Raw genomic sequence first — 17,447 nt, 5'->3', positions numbered from 1 at the left:
TACCCATGAGTGACATTCCAATTGCTAAGCTTTTTTTTTCTTTCTTTTGTGAAAATATTACACCTTAAAATGGAGAGTAATTGTATAATAGCACTAGCTGTAGTACTTCAATTAACTCATTTTGATCATGTTAGCTATACCATATTTTAATAAATTGTTCTGGAATGTCCGTACAGAGGTTTGTAATGTCAAATGAAGCAAACTTCCTAATCATAGGAATTTTTATGCTTTTAAACTCGTTTCGTAAATCTTGTGAGTTTCTAATTGTAAAATTAGTTTTGAATACATACAGTTTATTAATGATTCCATTAAGCTTCTTGCTTAACAAATACACATGGCTGCCCATGGACAAACTTGTGTGTTTTCCTTATGGATCTTTGGTTGGGCTCTAAGGTTTAGGTACCTGGGCTTTGCTACAAGACAGTTTTTAATTTTTTTTTTCTTCCTGTGAAGACAGAATTGCATTTTCTAGCTTTTTATATGTATTAAATTTATTAGTTGGTCCTTATCAATCTTATAATATTGTCATTCATTAAAAATTCATTTACCTTATTTCTATATTTGTCTTTGTGAGTGATGATCAATGTGCTACCCTTGTCCGACTTAACAGCAATGGCATCTTTCTCTTAGAGTGTATTATTAATATCTAACACTGTATCATACACTTTCCTATTGGTAACAAATTTTTTTCTTGCAACTTCATCTGTTTGGCTATTAGTTCCAAGACTTTCCTAGTGAGCTCAGCCTGCTTGCAAATTGACAACTGTCCCATGTCTAGTAAAACCTTAGTACTTGCTATTAATTTTTTTTATTGATTTAACTTGGAATTTGGGTGAGATATTGTACATCTGCTTCAATCTAGATGTTTAACTTCTCTTTCAATGTTTTGTTTACAAACATTTTAACTTCTTTGGTGACAATCATCAGCAAATGTCTGAAGATGGCCTTGTAAGATGAAAACAGGTTAACACAACAAAAGTACTACCGCAGAACAAAAGCAAACTAGTACTTTTCATTTATTATAATGTTGTTCTACCAAGAACCGACAGAAGATTCAGTTAACATGTACTTAAATCCTTTATTTAGTAATACCATTTCTACCCTGGTACACAGGATATCTGTTAGATTTGCTGCTCTTTGAGAAAAAATGTGTCCTTACATTGAATTTTACTCCTACTTTGTTGCTTAGTATTTCATTGTTTATTTTCTACAAGCATAGTAATTTTTCTTTTATGGAGTAAACATAAGTCTTCTCTGATCACATCTGCGTAACCATCTGCCAGACTAAGAATGTTGCCAAACTGGAGGAGTGGTGGGTCTTTCCTAACAATAGTTGCCTTATATATAGCAGCCTGCTAAACCATTCTTTATGATTGTACATTTTCCTATCTCATTCCTAATCCACAATTATTCACCTTTCATTTTTACAGTATTCACTATTTTAGTCTTAGATTTAATCAACACACTTATTTCAGTACAACAATGTTCAGTACAGCAATGTTCAAACACATGCTGTTGACACAAATACTCTCTCAATAGCCTTTACCATTTTTGATTTGGTGTGTGTGTGTGTGTGTGTGTGTGTGTGTGTGTGTGTGTGTTACTTCAAAACTTATTTCGCATTATGTGGGGACAGGCAACTGTTCCTCCACATACATATGTCGTATGTTATAAATATAGTCTTGCACATACCAGTCAGCTTACAAGCACAGCTTTCCCAACACGTCATTTAGGCAAAAGCCTTACTGACATCTAACTTACCGTATTTACTCGAATCTAAGCCGCACCTGAAAAATGCGACTCGAAATCAAGGAAAAAAAAAATTTCCCGAATCTAAGCCGCACCTGAAATTTGAGACTCGAAATTCAAGGGGAGAGAAAAGTTTTAGGCCGCATCTCCAAATCGAAACGAAGTTGGTCCATTGTAATATGAGACACAATTTACGTCGAATGAATGACGATACAGATACAGTAGTTTGGTTTGAGTCGTAAGCTTAGCAGTTAAGGTTTACCAGGTAGCCATTGCTGTGTGTCAGGGGCTCCGTCCGTATCTATATGGGTACCCTTCCTTTTTCACGTGCTTCGTCTGGTTTGGATTGATTGCTTATTTTTCTTTGACCTGATAAGCGCCATTTTCTTTGTTATAGGTGTTTACGTCACTCTAAGCTGAAAATTGATTACTGTACTGTGTCATGCATTGTTTGTCGCATTCTGATAGTGCGTGTTTACGGCCTGTTGGCGCTCGCGGCATGGCTTGCTTTTGTGCGCGCTACCGCCGCTTACAATTAAAAAAATAAAATAAAAGAGAGGAATCGTCTCATTAGCGAAACAATGGCAAGAGACTGCTATTTGTTGTTACGTACACTGCTGGTTTCTTTGATAATGATCAACAAGAACCAAATAATAGACTGCGTATGATAGAAGATGTTCTGAACGAGAGTCTAGCGAAAATTTTTCTCCGTTTGAAAATCTCTGCAGGCGCCTCATTAGTACATTACATTCTGCACAGAAATTAAGAGTCATCTTAGATTTAAAAATCTAGTCAATTGCTGTGCTTCATTTCTGACTGTATCACTATTAGGCATAAGAATAATACGAATATAAACATTACATGATATGTATATTCCTCTGCGTTTGCTGTTGTCTCACTCTATTTTCGTAGTTTATTAGGCACACAGGATTTAAATGAGATTGCAGCAAACACGAAACAATACATGGCAAAATGTTTATATTCATATTATTCTTATGGTGAAGAGAATACTAAATGGGATTCACAATTCATAAAAGTTCCTATTAGCAACCATCTCTTCTCACAGGTCAGAAAAAATTCAGAACGTGGAGTTCACCATATTGACGAGAAGAGTTGGCCATATTGACAAACATCCAAAACAGTCTTGCCAGTCGGATTTTCGTAGTACATTGAAATGCTGCTACATTCGAAGATGAACAATACGGAATTTGTATTTACTTCGTTGGACAATGTATAAAAATGCAGTGGTCGAAACTTGGGGCGGAGAATAAAAGCTCGTCTTCCACCTTTTTTTTTTTTTAAATTTATTTACTGACGCAGAGGATTTGGTGCCAGTATTTATCTTTGTGCCTACAAAGCATGCCTGTGTAGCGCTACATATATTCGACGGCAGAAGTTAGTTGCGGCGGCACCCACCAACATTTTTCAGAACTTCCGCTTGCTTTGCACTTGATTCTAAGCCGCAGGCAGTTTTTTGGATTACAAAAACCAGAAAAAAAGTGCGGCTTAGATTCGGGTATATACGGTACTAGTCCTTACATCTTCATTTACTGTGTACTTTTAGTATACTGATAAACGAATATGTAAGCTAGCTGTCAATAAGCTTTTGCCCAAATGACATGGTGTGAAAGTTGTAAGCTGATTGGTATGTGCAAGGCTATATCTGAAACATTCAACATATGTCCGTGTGGGGAACAAGCATCTGTCCCCACATAATACAAAACATTATTTTGGAATCACGTTTCAAACATTTCAAAATGGGCTAACACTGAAGTGGCCAATAATATAATTTACATGCAAGTGGAGAAAAGGGATGAAACTGGCGGCCTATGGTTGTTAATATGGTTCCATCATTTAAATGATTCAATGATGCTGTAGACCTGTACAGAAGAAATTCATGTGACTCTTTCCTAACTGAGCACTGGGCAATGTTTTATCTCCCCAACATATCAAAATAAAAGCTCCAAAACTTTTGCAGTGCTAGGAGAGAATGTCATGAACATCGTATTAAAAATCCTTATCAGTGGGGTCTGAGTTGGGGTGCAGGTAAGTTTAAAGGTTGTTTTTCTGTGTTTATCGAATAACTCTAAAGTCATGGCTCACAGTGAAAATTCTTCCTATTACAAATTTAAACTACATTAAATTTCCTACAAGAAGTTCCTATCCATCCAGAACTAAACAGTTTCCACATGCTGGAGAACTAAACAGTTTCCACATGCTGGTGTGGAAAAATCTCCGATTATTAAAAATATTGTTCTTATTGTACAGAATTAATTTCAAACTTTAAAACGTGGGTTCAGAACAAATTTTATAAATGTGTGAATCATCACTAAATTGCATTCATGCACTTCCCTCCTTCATAGGTCTGCAAACTACAGGCCAAGCAGGTGCTTCCCCATTATATCTATCACAATACATCACAAGAAGAAACTACGAGGTGTTTCACCAAGTTATCTGAGCCAACACAGAGCGTAACCATGCCCGGGGTTGCTTATTTTGCACAAAATGCATTAACACTGCAGGGGATGCAGGTATGAGTTACTAATAACTCTAACGCAAGTAATGCATATGGTCAGAATCTATACAAATCTCTGCACAGTGTCCTACACTGCTGGAGGAGAAACTAATTCTTAGTCAATCTGTACGGCAGCTGTACTGCTGTTCTGGGAAGGCAGCTTCAGCCACCGAGAGCACTGCTCACTTTCTAGTTTACAGACAGATTATTCTCTTCACAGCATTTCCTGCCCAGTTCTTTTAAGTGGTATACAAATTCACTTAACATGTGTTCATAGAGTGAAGTTATCTTTAGTTTACTGAATGACTACTTGTATGCAGTTATTAAGCAAGCTATTATGTGAAATACATTCCTGAGTGTATGCAGTTATTAAGCAAGCTTTTATGTGAAATACATACCTGTGTGTTTAATTTATATGTATGATGTTGTCAGTGACATTTGTAGTGGTGCTGGAAAAGGGATTGGATTGGACTGGATTGGTAAAATGTGGTACATCACTGTTGTCCATCACTGACAGCTTATTGCCAAGCCATATAACAGTGTTTTAGACACTTGTTGGTGAATTACTGATTGACAAAAAAGTTACTGCACTTCTCTCGCATTAATTGTGTTACTTGTAGAGTGGGCTGCACTGAGTGGAGCCATTTACCGCACATCCACAGTATATCTTCCAAGACGGATGTAAATACTTATCATGTTCAAGTCTAGAATAGTTATCTGTTCTAATGCACTGCCTGATTTTGTGTTGAAATATCTGAAGTTCTATAGAACCTTTTTCAGTTGCAGGGAAAGATAGTTTTAGCCTCTGGGATTCTTCAGAGGTTGGGAGAGCTGAGGTTGCGGTGAGGCAATTATACCCCTCATGCTGTGAAAAGTGTTTTAGACGGTGATAGTGGAGACAATGAAATCAACATCAACAAATACACATTGACAGCATATTACACTTGTAAAGGCTATTCAGTGTGGAAAATCCGTTGACATCTCCAGCTGTTGATATTTCTTATATAACAGTTCCTTCAACAACCACAAATAAGAACTTACTTAATAAACTGAAAATAACTTCACTGTATAAATATCAAGTTGGTGAAGTTATTTTGTGTATTCACTTAAGAGAATTGGACAGGAAATGCTGGGGAGGTATAATTTGTCTGTAAATTGAAAAGCGAGCTGGTGGGAGAAGCTGACATTCCCGGAAGAACACTATAGCTGCTGTTCAGTATGACTAAGAATCAACTTCTCCTCTAGAAGTGCTGAAAAGTGTGCAGATAATTATGTATATTCTGTCCATCTGCATTAGTTGCATTAGTATTATTAGTAAATCATACCTGCATTCCATGTAATTTTGATGCATTTTGTGCACAATAAGCACCACTGCACACTGTGTCACGTCATTCATATGGTGAGGTGTGGAGGGCCAAAATATCTTTGTGAAAAATACTTTCGTAGCTTCTTGTGATGTAGTGGGGTACACAGAGTGGGAAATCACTTAGTCGAATTTCAGTTTGAAGGCCTATAAGGGAGAGAAGTGCATGAATACAATCCGGTAACCTACCTTCCCCATGTTTCTACTGCCACATCTTCCCCCTCGACCCTGTTACATCTCTGGTACACAATTTAGCCATTAGTACAGCTCTACCGCACTTAGATGTGGCGGGCGTATTTAAAATTTGTTCTTAAGCAATTTCTTTTAATGATAAAAATTAACTTTGCATTGTTAAACCACTATTTTTAATAACATGCAATTTTTCCATCCCCTGAACTGGAACAGTATTAGTGTTAGAAAAAAAAAAAAAAAGAATAATACCTTTTTTTGTAGGAAATTTAATACAGATAATTTTGTACTGGGACAAATTTTAGCAGTAAGCCATGGTTTTCGAGTTATTCAAGAAAAACATAAAATTACCTTTAAACACGCCTCCAACCCAATGCTCACTCTCCACCGGTTAGGATTTTTAGTATGTTGTTCGTGACACTCCCTGCTAACACTGTGCAAAGATTTGTGATTAAGTGACTTTTTTCTTGTAATTTTTCTTCTTTGACTGTACTTGGCTCCAGCAAGGAAAACAGTCAACATTATTTATTAAAATACGGTACAGCCAACATGACTGACATGAGTTAATTGAAATATTTCTGCTAGTGCTACTCACACTAGCTAGAGAAGTAAAAATAGAAAATCTATAATACATTGTCATGCCTTACATCACAACAATTTTAGACAAAGTAGCACGTATGCTTCATAAGAATAATGTTCACGTTAATTTCGATACCGACAATGTGCTGAGTGACATCATCTTTCACAAAATGAGACAGTGCCACCTTCCAATAAATCCCCCATTTACAAAATAAATTGCAGAGAAAGCGACCAATTTTACATTGGCCGAACGGTGGGAAACTTCAACACACATCTTAAAGAACACATCAAGCTGAGTGACAGTAACCCACCCATGTTCATTATGGATCTGCGAGAAAGAGACACTCTACATTACACATAAACATTATTTTATGGTCTATGTGAATTAGGTAACAAGAATGACTTATCACCATGAAATCTGGTTGGTGGTTGCAGAGCATTATCATACCTCTTCATAGAAGTAATTTTATTAATGATGAAAATTAGTTTTAATATCCTACTTTAGCAAAAAGAACATATGACCCCACTTCAGAGAAAATTACCAGAAAGACACTTGTTTTTATTTAGCAATAATGAATGTAAATAATGTTAGTATGTGGCAGTACTGTGAACAACTTTGACAGTATTGCAAATAATTTTAAGTTCCCATACCGGTGTGACAGAACTTTAATCAAATATAAGAACTGTTTTACTACAATGGCAAGAGGCCAGTATTCAACTTTATGGTTTATGTAATGAGAACACACACAGATGCTATTTTCAGCAACGGCATATGAAACGGAAGGCAATTCTCAAAAAGATTATTAAGGTCTTGTAGCACCTTCTGCAGCAGTAACAAATATATGATTATGCCTTTATTGGTTATAGTAATGTCAAAGACAATAATGCAAGAATTTTAATAAGACTTAACAACATGTACACAAGACCGATCGTGCAACAGTCCCCTCAGGTGATAACTCAATCTCTGGAAAATGGCAGATCTTAGCATACTCTTTGAATGATGCAAGTTTACTGTGATTTATAACAGTTATAATATATTTTTACAATCCAGTCTGGATTTTCCATAATGTGTAACAGTTACATTTATGTATGAGTGCGTGTCAGTACATGGCGTGATATTAAATGATAATCTAATGACTAGTAATCTAACTGTCAGTAAGGCCTACATGACATGTTGTGCTTGTAAGCTGACTGGTATGTGGAAGACTATATTTGTAACATTCAGCATACGTATGCATGAAAACAAGCACCTGTCCCCACAATAACATGAAAGAAGTGGTTTTTTTTATGTCACACACCCATCACCAATGTCATTTAAGTAATGTAAACAACAACTGTAATATGTAAGCACAATTCTGTTCATTAGTGTGTTTTACTAATTTACTGTACTTTTGGTATAATATTGCAGACATCTGAAAATAGCATAACACAGTGCATTAAGGACTTAAACTGACAGCCTACAGTGGGTAACATGGTTCCATCATTTAGTCAAATACACTGAGGATATGGAGCCCTACAGGAAGAATTTAAACAAATGTTAAACTGCAAAAATATAGCAGGAACATGGAAGAAGAAAAGAAAAGGAAGGGGGAAAAAAAGCGCGAGGCAAGAAGAGATAAAGAATGGAATGAGGAAAAAACTAGCAACAGGTGGAACACACAAACAAATGATAAAACAATATAAGGAATCCTCCTACCCCAAAAACTTGTGTGTCCTGGTTCACTTCATGGCCTCTGCACGTTCTGCTACTGTGCCTTTCTTTCCCTACACCCACATTCTCACTGCAACATTCTCCCCAAGTCAACTAAGTAAACATATTTTAATTTTAGCTGCATCTCATCTCACTTCCTCACCTGACTGTTATAATCAGCCCCCCCCCCCCCCAAACAAAGGATGAAAATTATTTTCCTGATCTCAGGGTTAAGCAAGTAATAATTCAGTAAAAGATCAAGCAAGAAGCAAACAGGTCCCCCCATTTATAGTTTTAGTGTACCTTTATAGAGAGTAGAGAGGCCACTCATCTACTCATTTGATTTATGTAACCTGTTAGCTTATGTCACTTGGGGCAAAAAAAAAAAAAAAAAAAAAAAAAAAAAAAAAAAAAAAAAAAAAAAAAAAAAAAAAAAGAGGAAGTTTCAAACAAATGATGTTTCACATCATTACAAACAATTCTGAACAGAAAGTTATGGACACAGCTAAAGGGAGGCGCAGGAGTATAAGATGAGAATCCTAGTGACAGATTAGGCACAGGTAAAAGTAAATGGGATCCCTACCAGAAAAGGCATGGAAAAATGAAGTATATGATCACCACAAAAAGAATTATGTAGTATTAATGTTTTATCTCTAATAAAACTTGAGAATGGGGTGTGCACAATCCCCCATAAACCACGGATGTTACAAAGATGGGTGTCTTGTGTGCCTGTGCAATACAGAGTCATACCGTAGGTGAAACAACGTGGGGGTATATCTGTGGAGAGGCCAGGCTAACTGGTGGTTCCTGGTGAGGAGAAGCAGAGCAGCCTTTTCAGAAGTTACAGAGAACCCGTCTAGTTTATTTTCTGATTTGACCTTGTAACATAAACCGAAATGGTCTTTTTATGTTGGTACTGCAAATGGCTGAATGCAAAGAGAAGCTGCAGCGCCTGTATTTCTTGACAACAGGCAGCTTTACTGTATGGCTTAATGACAATGGAATCCTCCTACGTAAAATATTCAAAATATTCTGGAGGTAAAATAGCCATTCGTATCTCCGGGCAGGTTGCTGTCCATCAGGATAAAACGTTACTGGCATTTGACAAGTCTGAGCGCGGAATGTTACATCAATTAACCATCTATGTAGGTTAGAGAATTTTAAAGAGAGATTAGCAGGTTCAAGTTAGGTACACCAGGAATTACTGATGATCACAAAATCAAATATGAGTACAAATTCAAGAGTAGGTCTAATGATGAATTGGAGCACAAGAATGTGTGTAAATTACTATATACAGCAAGTGAATGCATAATCATAGCCAAGATAGAAACAAAGCTGACCAACACAGTGGTACAAATTTATATGGCAACTACCTTAACACATGACAAAGGAACTGAAAGAATGTATGATGAGGTAAAAGAAATTATTAAGGCAGGTACAGAAGATGAAACCTTAATTGCAACATTTCTCTAGCAGCAGAAGGATGAGAAGGAACCAATAGTAGGACAGCATGAACTGTGAAAAGAAATGAATGGGGAAGCCCCCTGGCAGAATTTTGCACAAAACACAAATTAAATGTTGCTAATACTCGGTTTAAGACTCATATAAGAAGGCTGTACAAAGTGCTACCAAAAGTTCCCAGAATGTGTGAGCAGCTCGTGAACCCTCACTTGTACAATAAAATGCTGCTAGGTGGAACCTTATACAAGATGTGCCCAGTAAATAAGTATCATTCTATTCTACTGCCACCGCAGCTTTAGTGTTGGAGTTCCACACTCATCTCTCTGGTTTCTTGTCTTTCAAGTGATGCCATTACAGCTGAATTGCATTGTGTTTACATTTGTTACCGATAATTCAAAATGTTTAAGACAGTCTCTGACCTGTCCGACTGTGAAGCGCATTCTGTAACAGGGTTTTGAAAAAAAAAAAAAAAAAAAAAAAAGGGAATGTTAAGTGAGCTGAAATTCATCGTTAACTTGTAGAGATTTATGATGAAAACATAATGACTGATGGACTCGTGAAGAAGTGGGTGTGTCAATTCAATGATGTACATGTGGTGTCACTTCTTTTGGCTATGTCAGAAAGAACAGACACCATTTTGTTCATGCAGTCACTATGAATCAAAACACAAAGGAATTAAAGACATTAGCTACCAGTGGGCATTAATTTATATCAATGTGGCAAGTTCAAAGTTTGTGCCATACTGGGACTCGAATCGAGTTCTTATGCTTACTATGTAGATGCATAGACCACTATGCCATTCGAATACATTGGTCACCACAGGACTAGCACAGTACACCTCCCATCGGACCTAATTCTCAACTTGTACCACACACTAATGACGTAATGCCTCTGCTCATTAGTGTCATTACTCATAGCATTTCACCGATTTCCATATGAGTTCAAGTTTGATGTGCATCTGCACTGAAGGGATGATTGGCTGTCATATATATACGCAGTGTATGTTCTTTTGGACATGTCTGGAAGAACATACAACATTTTGATCCTGCAGCCATTATGAACCCAGGCACACAGAAAGCAAGAAACTCGTGTTCAGATTCTGGTTCGGCACAAATTTTCAGCTTGCCCCCATTGATATAAATCAGTGCCAACTGACAGTCAATGTCTTTGATTCCTTGTTGTCTTAATTCAATGATGGACGAAGTAATGTTCATAACAAAGCAGTGGGTAGCCTTCTGCTGTCAACGATGGTCTGGTTGGGAAAATGAATGACAAAATTTGTGAAAACAGCTGGTTCACAATAATAATGCTTTGTGTTGAGTTTCTACAAATTTAAAAAACTGCTTTGCACAAGACTGTCACAAATTAATTAAAGTTTAACAAATTTTGCTCCCACTGGGTTCCAAAAATGCTTACAGATGTTCCCAAAACAAAGCGATTTTGCAATGCTTTAACATTTCTTACCCAATACAGAGATAAAGGAGATGAAACCTAAACACAATGGTGACCAGTGATGACACACAGATTTGTCATGTAACTCCAGAATCAAAAACAACATCTGATGGAGTGAAGGGCACAAAAAAAACTTAATGTTACCAGCACAGAAACTAATGTAGACTGTGCTCTGGGACAGACATGGCATTCTGCTTCTTATTTCCTTCCCAGAGATGAAACTGATGATGCGGTATGATACTGAGAAACAATGAGAAAACTTTGATGCCAACTGAAAATAATAGGCACAACTGCTCAGTCAAGGCATTTTATTGCTTCATGACCACTCATGTAAGAATTCTGCTGGTGTTGCTGTAAACCTTATTCAACAATTAAGCTGGGAGCAGTTTGACCACCCACGGTACAGTCCTGACCTCACACTTTCTATCACTTGTTCTTGAGCTTGAAGCATGATTTTAGAGGAATGTGGTTTGAAAACAATGACACAAAAAATGGCGTTCAGCAGTGGCTGTCTTTGTTGGCGGCATCTTTCTATGAAGATGACATAGAACAGTCCATTTTCCTCTATGACAATTGTCTGAACAGTGATGCTAAACATGTACAAAAATATCTTAAGAAATGCTATTTCTTGTATATAAAAAAAAATAAATAAATAAATAAATAGTTTGAAAAAATGTTTTTATGTGTTTTTCCAAAACAGTACTTACTTTTCAGATATGTCTCACACATTATTTGTGGGTGTAGTGTCTCAAGCAGCTTTGTACCAGTTGGTTGTGTTTAGTTATGTGTGTTTCCCCACTGTCATGTGTTGCGTGTCTTGCAAAATTGATATCTGGGAGCAATGTGTGTATGTAAACTTTTGTTTCAGACTCAGAGAAAATGCTGCAGCAATGTATAACATCTTCAAGCAAGCATTTGGGGAAGTTGTCTTAGGCCACAATCAAACTTATAACTGGTTTAACCATTTTCAGGATAACAGAATATCATTTGATGATGATTACCTTCCAGAATGGGCATCAACTGGCATTACTTTTGAAAATGTCACTAACTAAACTAATCTCCGCCAAAACAGGCCATGAAGGTCCAATAGTACCGACTGGCCGCCATGTCATCCTCAGCCCACAGGCGTCATTGGATGCAGATGTGGAGGGGCATATGGTCAGCACAGCACTCTCCTGGTCGTAAGTCAGTTAATGAGAATGTGAAAATATCATTACTCTTCATAATTCGACGCTGGAAGATTGCAAGTAAACTATCAAGCACATATGCAATAACGTGGGGCTGTCTTATGGGATGTGTCAGAGGATTTTGTCTAATGAACTCCAAATGTAACAGATTGCAGCAAAGTTTGTGCCACAAATTCTTAGCAATGAGCAGAAACAGCATCGTGTGCAAGTCTTGAGAGAACTTCAAGAAAGGCTTGAAAGCTGGGTTTATGGGTACAATCCGAAAACCATGCAGCAGTTGTCACAATGGAATAATCCATTGTCACCCAGTACTAAGAACGGCCGGCAAGTGAAAAGTAATGAGAGTCCATGCTCATTCCTTTCTTCTACATGAAAGGGATTGTCTACAAGAAATTTGTGCCTCCCTGTCACTTAGTCAATGCAGTGGTCCACCGTGATGTCCTGAGGCACTTGAGGGAAATGGTAAGACGAAAACATCCCGAGAAGTGGATCATAGGCAATTAGTTTTTTCATCCCAAGGCAATTAGTTTTTTCATCCCAACAATGCAATGTCACACATTGAGGGAGTTTCTGGTGAAAAACAAAATGACATTTATTCCTCAACTGCCATATTCCCTTGACCTGTCACCAAGAAACCTTTTTATTCTTCAGAATATTATAAAACCCAAGCTTTCATGCAGTTGAGGGGATTCAAGCAGAATCTCAATGGTACTAATTTTTCTACAGAAAAATGAACTCCAGGGAACTTGAAGTTCATGGCAAAACCTGCTGGGAATGGTGTATACGCTCCCAAGTGGAATACTTTGAAGGTGATTGTGGAGAATAAGCTGCAGGTAAAGTATAATTTTATTTACTGGTGTGATCTGGGAGGTTTTTAGTAGCACCTCATATATGTGAAAGAGACTTGGAGACCCTCTAAGGTTTTAGATATAATAAGATTTTAAAACCAGATTTTAAACTGCGAAACTCTTCCTGGTCAACATGTGGAGTCAGACCATAATTTAATGGTTATGAGCTGCAGATTAAAACTGAAGAAATTTCTGACAGGTAGGAAATTAAGGAGATAGGACCTGGATAAATTAAAAGAACCAGAACCCTCCTGGCATATTAAAACTGTGTGCCGCACCGAGACTCGAACTCGAGACCTTTGCCTTTTGTGGGCAAATACTCTGAAGTTCGGAAGGTAGGAGACAAAGTACTGGAGAAAGTAAAGCTGTGAGAACGGGTTTTGATCTGCCCAGAAAGTTTCATATCAGCACACACTCCGCTGCAGAGTGAAAATTTCATTCTGAAAAGAACCAGAGATTGCCGAGAGATTCAAAGAGATTATTACGCAACAATTGACAGAAACATAGGAAAGGAATACAAAAGAGTATGAATGGGTAGATTTGAGAGACGGGTTAATGAAGGTAGCAGCAGTTCAAATAGGCAAAAGATAAGGCCCACTAGAAATTAAAAGGAAGGTCAGCATTGGCTGTAATATTGATGGTTTATTGATAACAAAATCGATTTTCAATCACATAGTGATCATCATCAGTGCTGTGGTGTACAAATTAAACTCATAGGCACTGGTATCAAGTTATTATCAGTAACCAAAACTCGAGTTTTGGTATGCAAGGTATGCAAGACAGGCAAAATACCCCCAAGTCTTCAAGAAGAATGTAATATTCCAATTCTAAACAAAGCAGGTGGTGACAAATGTGAATATTATGGAACTATCAGTTTAATAAGTCAAGATTATAAAATACTAACATGAAATATTTACAGAAAAATGGAAAAAGTGATGGAAGTGACCTCAGAGTAGATTAGTTTGGGATTCTAAGAAATGCAGGAATACTAACCCTATTACTTATCTTAGAATGAGGGTTAATGAAATGCAAACCTAGGTTTATAACATTTGTAGATTTAGAGAAAGCTTTTGACAAACTTAACTGGAACATACTTTTTTAATTTATGAAGTGAATAGTGATAAGATACAGGGAGTGAATGGTTAACTACAACTTGTAGAGAAACTACACTTCTGTTAGAAGAGTGGAAGGAAGTGAAAGGGAACCAATAGTTAAAAAGGAGGTGAGATAGAGTTGTAGCCTCTCCCCACTGTCATTCAATCTGTACATACAGCAAGCAGTAAAGAAAAGCAAGGGGAAATTTGAAACAGGAGTGAAAATTCATTTACACAACGTAAACATTTTGAGGTGTGCTGATGACATTGCAATTCTGTCAGGCTCAGTAAGGAACTTAAAAAACCAACTGAATGGAATGGATAGTGTCATGAAAAGGGGTTATAAGCTGAATATCAACAGAAGTAAAACAAGGGTAATGTATCACTTTATGCTAATAGAATAAGAAATTAGACACTAAACACAGTTCACAGACAATTACAAGTGGTTAACATCTGGAGCATGGCACATTATGTAAGTATTCAGGGGCAATATTACATAACGATATGAAATGTGAGAAAATAAATAGAATCAATGTTAGGAAAGTCAAAAGGATGATTTAGAGTTCTTGGAGACCTTGGTCTGGGAAAGTGCAGTGCACCTGTAAAATAAAATTGTATGCAAGGAATTACTGAAACCAATTCTACATTTTTTCTTCAGAGTTTGAAGTCCTTATCCAGTTGGCATAACAAATGACACTATGCAAATTTACAGTTGAGCTGCTAGAACTGTAAAGCACAAATTAAATAAGAGATGGTTGGGGAACTTAAATGGGAATCTGTGGGAGAAAGGCGATGTACAATCTTACACAAACTCCCGCATTTGTGCCACAACCATTGATGCAAAACATATAATATTTACCCCTCCTTGCTTAACCCATCTCTGCCAATCAATCATTTGAAAGGGTGATCATCTGATGAGAACAGTCATGCAACCAAACAATTGTTGTTGCTATTGCTGCTCTATCTCCTACATAAGGGTGACAACACTTTAGTAAACCTTATAATTTTTTAAGCCTACTAACTACGAGGGTCACTCCAAAAGAAATGCACACTATTTTTTTTTAATTCATCTTTTATTCTATATGTTTGAAAGTTTTACAGTGTGTAGAACATCCATTAGGAACAATATTTTCATTTGTCCACATAATTTCCATCCCTCTCAACTGCCTTACGCCATCTTGGAACCAGCACCTGTATACCCGCACGGTAAAATTCTGAACCAACATGTTGGAGGCACTGTTTGGCAGCGTTCTCAATGGAGTCATCATCTTTAAACCTTGTTCCACGGAGAGAGTCTTTCAGTTTCCCAAAGAGATGATAGTCACATGGAGTAAGGTCAGGACTGTAAGGCGGGTGTTTCAGTGTTGTCCATGCGAGTTTTGTGATCGCTTCCACGTTTTTTTGACTGACTGACATGTGGCCGTGCATTGTCGTGCAACAGCAAAACATCCTGCTTTTGCCAATGTGGTCGAACACGACTCAGTCGAGCTTGAAGTTTCTTCAGTGTCATCACATATGCATCAGAATTTATGGTGGTTCCACTTGGCATGATGTCCACAAGCAAGAGGCCTTTGGATTCGAAAAACACTGTAGCTATAACTTTTCCAGCAGAAGGTGTGGTTTTGAATTTTTTTTCTTGGGTGAATTTGCATGATGCCACTCCACTGATTGCCTCTTCGTCTCTGGTGAAAAATGATGGAGCCATGTTTCATCATCATGTCACAATTCTTTCAAGAAATTCATCTCCACCATTCTCGTACTGTTCCAAAAGTTCACTGCATACTGTTTTTCTTGTTTCTTTGTGAGCCACTGTCAACATCCTGGGAACCCACCTGGCACAAACCTTTTTTAATGCCAACATTTTCAGTATTCTGCGAACACTTCCTTCCCTTATCTCAACGTAGCGTGACAATTCGCTCAATGTGATGCGTCTGTCAGCAGTCACCAATTCGTTAACTCTCTGCACGTTGTCTGGAGTGTGTGCAGTACGAGCCCTGTCACTGCAAGGACAATCCTCAATATTGCTGTGCTCACTTTCATCACGTAATCTGCTTGCCCACTGACTAACTGTACTGCGAACGACAGCAGCATCTCCATACACCTTTTTCAACCTCTTCTGGATGTTTCCCACTGTCTCGTTTTCACAGCACAGGAATTCTATGACAGCACTTGCTTCTGATAAATGGCAAGTGTAGTAGCCATCTTGAAGACATGCTGTGACGGCGCCACTCACGGGAACAGGTTGAATTAAGTTTGAAAACAAGCACCGTAAAACTTTCACACATGCAGAATGAAAACTGTATTTCTACAAAAATAGTGTGCATTTCTTTTGGAGTGACCCTCATACATCAATTTCATTTCTATCTTTCATAATTTTTTCTCTTCAATGGTCTAATTTAATGTACATTCATTTTTTACTTTTATTTCCTATTCTTTCTCACAAATTTTCTTTGGTGACACTGCTTACCACTTCTCAATACATATACTTCACTCAAAATAAACCCATGTCCTCTACTGTCTCATGTTCTTCATGTTTCAACATAGTTGTCTCTCCCATTTTCCACTAGATTCCTCTATGGCTTCTGTTCTATCTAGTTTTATCCTCCAGCAACTTGCCGCAGTTGTCTGCACTATTTCAAGCTACCAACACAAGAAACTCCACGCAAATGTATACCTTCCCCCCCCCCCCCCCCCAAATATATATACTCTTCCTTATACAATGAATTCATTCTGAACCCTGTGATTCAAGTCTAGAAGAAAAATTCCTGCTAGCAGAGCACTTTGTTAACTGTAGTTACTATAGCTCTTATAGCAAGTTTACATTTTCTACAGGTTTTACTGATTCCTATACACACTCAAGTTACAGGATTTCTTTTGTTGTATACCTCCCACAAAGATTTTTGAAAGTTGTATGGATTGTAATGCAGCTTTGTTTCTTTCATGTAACAATCTATTTCATGCCTAAAAAGTTACAAAAACAATGAAAATATATGCTGTAAAAATAACTGAATTCTTACCTTATGGAGCCATCACTCGTTGCTTTTAAGTCTGAGACTCTCATTCCAGGGCGGAAGTCTTCATCTGAGTCATGAAGATCTAAATTGTCCACTTCTTCCTCAGTGCTTGAGGAAATTTCATCGTCATTTGCATTATCATCTGTAATTACATATTTATCTCTGACAACACAAATTTCATGCAATGAGTTGATCCTTTGAAGCTGAATAGCAACTTTTATTCTAAATGAAATCTGCTACCTTCTGCCATTACTCAATTCCCAATTCATTCATATAAACTTGCATGATCAAACAGTAGCAGAATAC

The 17,447-nt window shown here is 37.4% G+C and overlaps 1 protein-coding gene across 4 annotated transcripts in view; it reads right to left on the bottom strand.

The window, feature by feature from the left end:
* Positions 1–17,447, bottom strand: part of LOC124711153 (histone-lysine N-methyltransferase eggless-like) — a 352,937-nt gene that overhangs the window by 56,736 nt on the left and 278,754 nt on the right. For 3 of the 4 annotated variants that reach the window (XM_047241057.1, XM_047241054.1, XM_047241056.1), the window contains exon 20: positions 17,145–17,283. The exons of the other annotated variant lie outside the window; for it this stretch is intronic. In XM_047241057.1, coding sequence (XP_047097013.1) covers positions 17,145–17,283 — 139 coding nt within the window. The remainder of the gene's footprint in view (positions 1–17,144; positions 17,284–17,447) is intronic. 4 annotated transcript variants of the gene reach the window in all.

Source organism: Schistocerca piceifrons, chromosome 8 (genome assembly GCF_021461385.2).
Source record: "Schistocerca piceifrons isolate TAMUIC-IGC-003096 chromosome 8, iqSchPice1.1, whole genome shotgun sequence".
NCBI classification, from domain to species: Eukaryota; Metazoa; Arthropoda; class Insecta; order Orthoptera; family Acrididae; genus Schistocerca; species Schistocerca piceifrons.
Note: the sequence above shows the minus strand (reverse complement) of the source record. Positions and strands in the feature narration are given on the sequence as shown.